The following is a 5,497-nucleotide window of genomic DNA, read 5'->3' as shown; positions in this document are numbered from 1 at the left end:
TTAAAAGTTATATATTTACTTATAAATTTTAATTTGATGGAAGAATGAATTATTACATATTCTTTTTCACTGCAAAATAATTAAAAACCTTAATATAACTATTATTGTAATTATTATAACATCGCTATAATCACATTGTATATGAAATTTTTTAGTAACTGTTTTCCAATTGGCCATATTAAGTAACATGTCTTTTCTCACGATAATGATCACACTTCGGTGACATTAAGTACATTTTCAAAATGTATAAATTATTTCACTGCTCGTCTAATCTGAAACTGATAAATTATGCAAAGGTATAAGCCAACATGTAAAATTTTACATTACTAAATGCAACCTAAGAAGTAGATAATTAACAGCATCCAGTGTGGGGAAGTTATCCCTAAAGACTGAAAGGAGAATGGCAGGCTTACTTTTAGACACACGATCTCACCAGGTCACTGACAAGGCAAAAAAATTACCTGGAAGAAATCTTACAAAGCGTGGCATGAAATGAAATCTTGGGCAGCAGGGAGGGCTGTCTTCAAACAAAGGACCTAAAGCAAAGAAGTGAAAAGGGAAAGAAAAAGAAATCAAACAGCATTAGAAAGCAAACACTGCAACTTAATTCCTAAGATTTATGGTAAAACCCCAAAACCACAAGTAGGAACATTAAAAAAAAAAAATACCAGTTCCCCGACTCAATAGCCCAATCAATCATCAGCAACTGCCACAAGCATCCAGTGAGGACTGCAATGAGGCAACCACAGCAAGTCAGAATGGTATCCTCAAGAAGCCAATATATACAGCAAAATTTTTTTAAATTCAAAAATAACAAGATTTAGATTTGTGCTCTAATTAAACTGTAGCATTATATAATATGCTTGTATGTTAATTTTTTCCATTTTTAATCAATACACAAAGAGACTTGAGAGATGCTATTAATTTAGAAAGCCATTCATCAATGCACTTGGTTTGAAAAGCCACTCATCCAAGTCATTTAAAAACTTGTTCAAGCTGGGCATGGCAGCGAACGCCTTTCATCCCAGCACTCATGAGGCAGAAACAGGCAGATCTCTGAGAGATCAAGGCCAGCCTGGTCTACATAGTGAGTTGCAGGCCAGCTGGGAGCTACAAGGAGACCCTATTTCAAAAAACAAAACAAAAACAACAATAACAACAACAAAATTTGTTTCAAAAAGTCATTCTTTAGGGCTCAGATTCTCTTCAAAGACCCCACCATGCTGTCAGTCTCTGGTGCTGGGGCTACAACTCCCCTCAGTCTCAGCCATGCTGTGGCTCCCCTGTCTGTCTATCCATGGCACTAATACTTCTAATAAATTCCTTAATACCCCTTGGTGCTCCCCTCCCCTAAAAAAAGGAAACAAAAAAGGAAAAGTCATTCTTCAATGTTCTGCTTTAAAAATAAGTAAGCAAATACTTGCTAGAACACAGATACTTGCAAAACAGTAAGCTATTACCTAAGAACCAGTCATCAAGCCTCTGAATCTATCTAGATCACTCTGCATGTGAGTGTATGCTTTAATGACTGGCTGGTTCTCCATATTTTAATAAACTGTCATCTCAGAAGCTTATTAAAATAATGTTTACTATATTTAAAGTAGCAACTAATGAGATTTACCTAATGCACATAAATCTAGGTAGTTACTCATAATAACTAGTGCCATTTTCTCGGCTAATCATAGGCAGTGACAAACTGCATGAAGTATAATTCATAACCATTTATTCATGTCAACTGATAGCAAGTATTCCTATAGGTAACATAGTTTTCCCAATGTATTTACAAAACATTTTCAACTATGCCCCCAATTTCACGTGAGTTTTACATACACCATAACAGTCATAAGCACTTTTTAAAACCCTATTATTTACCTTTAAGATTCCAGTCATATAATTCCAAGATATCTCTGAATAGGAACAGTGAAAACAGTTCAAGCCCTTTCACACAAAAATTCTGAAAAAATAAGCCAAAATCAAATTACTATAGATCTGCAAATATATAACTGGAGGTTTAACTTGTTCTAGGCAAGTACCTTTAATGCCATTAGGATTTCTATAAAAATGTCAACTCAGTCCTTTTCAGTAAAAAAATAAAATTATATAAAACTTAAAGACAAGTCTTACATTTATCATATTTTCCTAACCCAACTACACAAAGTATCAGAATTTCCTGGGAATGCTTTTTTAATCCAAAGTATGCACATATATGCAGCTTAAATGGCTTGTTCCCCAATTCCCAACCCACCCCACCCCACCCACACACCCAGATTCCCTGTTGCCAAGTTACCAGAAAGCAGAAGTCCTTTGTACCAAAAATTTCAAAATCTTAAGAGGGAAATAAAGGGCTAAGAAAACCTATAAAACTCTGTACCAAAAATTCTCCTGTAAACAAACTAAACAGATGATATATCTGCAAGTGAAGCTTGCCTCATAATTCTTATACCTACTTGTTTTGTTCAGGGTTCATAAATCGCCTTGCATAAGATCATGTCAGAAGTCAAACTTTGACAACAGCAAATGAAGGCTTATAACCTTAGAACCAAACAGAGGCAAGGGGGTGAGGGGAGCCCTCTGTATAGGAGAATGATTAGGGCAGGGAGGGAGGCTTTTCTCATAACTCTATTTAAATGCAGGTAGAATGATCAGGACTGGCCCAGAATTAAAGAGGTGCTAACTTTGCATGCACATCAGGCCGTCATTTCCCCTTCGTTGCTCCCTGCCCATCCATGACAGCTCTTCCCTGTTAAGCAAATTCTAAGAGCCAAAGGCTCCAGAAATCAATCCCAACTCCAACACATTAAGTGCACAAGCTTGTTTGCTGTCTAGCTGTTATTTCTTAGTGTGATTTGTTGACAACACTAAATTCAAGATCAGGCAATGAATCATTCTGAGATTCACATTAATCTTGCTTTTGAATTTTAAAACACTTGCATATATTTAGATAAATCTTCTGCTTAGCATCCACAATGAAAAACAATTAGGAAAAATATGTAAATATATGGGAAGAAAAATGAACCAAGTGCTGATCTTGTCACTGGCGATAAGATTATCCCAGTAGCAGCAGCTTCAGTGTCACCATGCCAGCCTTCCCTATGATACTGGCCAGTAACCAAACTCGGTCCCCTATGCAGAACTGAGAACAGATGTACAGTTACTATCAGCAGATGCAACATGAGCAGAACTGGGTTCAAAAACAGATCAATGAATTTAAAATTTTAACCTTCATACCAGAGCTACATCTTAATGACCTTTTGACAGTGAACATGGTATGTTAGGGGTGTCAAATGGCAAAAAGCAAGAGTTGACCAACTAAATTTTTAAGAGTATGAAATAAACAGAAGAAGCTGTCAAGCAATCCTTTCCCTTACCTCAGGCATCATCTCTTCAATGAAATGAATCGTGTAGTCTATGTTGAATCTAATTACTTTACACAGTGGAATCTGCAAGAAGAAGAGATGTTCAATTTCCCAGGATCTCTCTGCAGGCTCATAATGTACATGTTTGCTACCTCACCCTCAGGGCCATGGAGCACACAAGGCTTCACCTTCATCTAAGATACTAACAACCCTGGAATAAGGCTCTTCCACAACCACTGCAGTCTTTGTCTTCGTGTCTGTTGAGACAGGGTCTCACTATGTAGCTCTAGCTGGCCTAGAACTTGCTATGTAGAAAACCAGCTGGCCTTGAACTCACAGAGATCTGCCTGCCTCTGCCTCCTCCCAAGTGTTGGAATTAAAGGCATGGATCACCACACTCAGCCCACAACTACTGCATTATAATGGCAAGGACCGAACTGGCCAAGTTTCTATCAGAAATCTGCATAATGTTGGTGCTTCAGTAATGGAATTATCAGCAGCAACATAAACTTGACAAGAACACACTAATACCAAATATATCACCAGTCACAAACTTATTTTCCCTAATGGTTTTTTAGACTTTTCAGGATCTTTAGCTCTTCGCATACATCAAGAATGGCAGCACAATTTATCAGTTATTATTCTCAGGTCACTGAACAGAACACGATCCATGCTGCCTATCTGGTACTGGAGCAAGAGCAATTGTGGCAATAAGTACAATGATAATAAAGTATTATGAAAATAGCAGCTAGCACTTGCTGGACAAGGCACTGTCTTAATGCTTCACAATATTTCTCACGTAACTATTACAGCTCCACTTTGAGATAGGTTTGACCATTATGCACTTGTACAGTAGAGAAGACTAAGACAGAATCAACAGGTACATTGCCTAAAAGAATAGGCCACTGATAAAACAGGAATCCCTATTATATACCCCAGCTCCGGCCTACCAGAGTACACACTCCTCATCCCCTTTTCTAGTAGCCAGCGCACGTGTGAAAATGAAGGTCTCAGAGTGAAACAGTCCACATCTGTCTTATTCTACTAATATATCATTAGAAACTAGCGTAGTATCCAGCACAATAGTTTTCTATAAATACATTTTTAAATGAATGAAAGTGAAGGAAGGAGATTATTGAAATGGCCTGGCTGGCTAGCTAGGCACAATAATTAAAACCTGAGGCCCTACATATGTACTATAGGGTCTTTTTTGGCTTCAAAAATCTGTCAGTGAAACAATGTAATCACTTTTACAAACCACAACCAACAGAAAGAAACAAAGTTTAATTCTCCAAACAAAAGGGACAGAGAGGAAGGAAGGGGAGGGAGGGAGGGAGGGAGGGAGGGAAAAAGCCTTACAATGCCATCTACTGGAGTATCTTTCTCACAGAGATGAAGTTTAGCTCTTAGGTCTTCTTTTATCTTTAAAGACAGTGGGTCCTACCTTATTTTGTTACAATTAATTTGAATATAGGATTCATTTTCAACCTTCTGGTGGTATTCTGTCCTCAACTAACCAAAGCAATATACTAAGTCCACTGTTATTTTTACAACCTATTTTAATTCTACAATCATTTAAAAATATTTGAGAGTTACAAAATGGTACATCATATAATCTGGTTTTAAAATACTTATTATTTGCTAATTACTATGTAAGGTTCAAATTTACTCTAAAATAAACCACAGGCCTTGCCTTAAAAAGCAAGGCTCTAGAGTCCAGTGTGCTGAGTAATACTAATTCCTATCCCTTCAGAGCAAAATAAACACATAATAACACCCTACCTAAACCTTTACATTCTAACTCTACTTTTTCCAAATAATGACCAAGTCATCAGTGATCAAGGAAATGGAAAACCAAGTAAGGTGGTAAGGAAAGGATCAAGTAATTTTCTTGTGCATCTGAGAATGTTATAAAATACAGTCCAATCAATGCAATGTTTTTAAAACTTTAGTTACAGTGTCATAGCCCTTAATAACATCAGGTATTATAGCAAAAATACATCTCTTTCAAAAGTGACTATAAAATTTTTAGCCCTGTAAGACATAAAATTGAGTTTTTAACCTTTAAAAAAGATCACCATTTCATTTTAAAATACATTGTTCCTTGCAGAAAGACTCATTGTTTTTGCTACTAACACTGA

At 36.7% G+C, this 5,497-nt stretch overlaps 1 protein-coding gene across 1 annotated transcript in view; it reads right to left on the bottom strand.

Annotated features, from left to right (window-relative positions):
* Positions 1–5,497, bottom strand: part of Drosha (drosha ribonuclease III) — a 137,119-nt gene that overhangs the window by 87,532 nt on the left and 44,090 nt on the right. Inside the window, exons 13-15 of the mRNA XM_008835690.3 lie at positions 3,369–3,440; positions 1,873–1,954; positions 434–536 (exon numbers count right to left, since the gene is read on the bottom strand). Coding sequence (XP_008833912.1) covers positions 434–536; positions 1,873–1,954; positions 3,369–3,440 — 257 coding nt within the window. The remainder of the gene's footprint in view (positions 1–433; positions 537–1,872; positions 1,955–3,368; positions 3,441–5,497) is intronic.

The sequence above is a fragment of the Nannospalax galili genome, unplaced genomic scaffold, assembly GCF_000622305.1.
Source record: "Nannospalax galili isolate Female #2095 unplaced genomic scaffold, S.galili_v1.0 scaffold150, whole genome shotgun sequence".
NCBI classification, from domain to species: Eukaryota; Metazoa; Chordata; class Mammalia; order Rodentia; family Spalacidae; genus Nannospalax; species Nannospalax galili.
The sequence above is the reverse complement of the archived record's forward strand: the minus strand, read 5'-3'. Positions and strand labels throughout refer to the sequence as shown.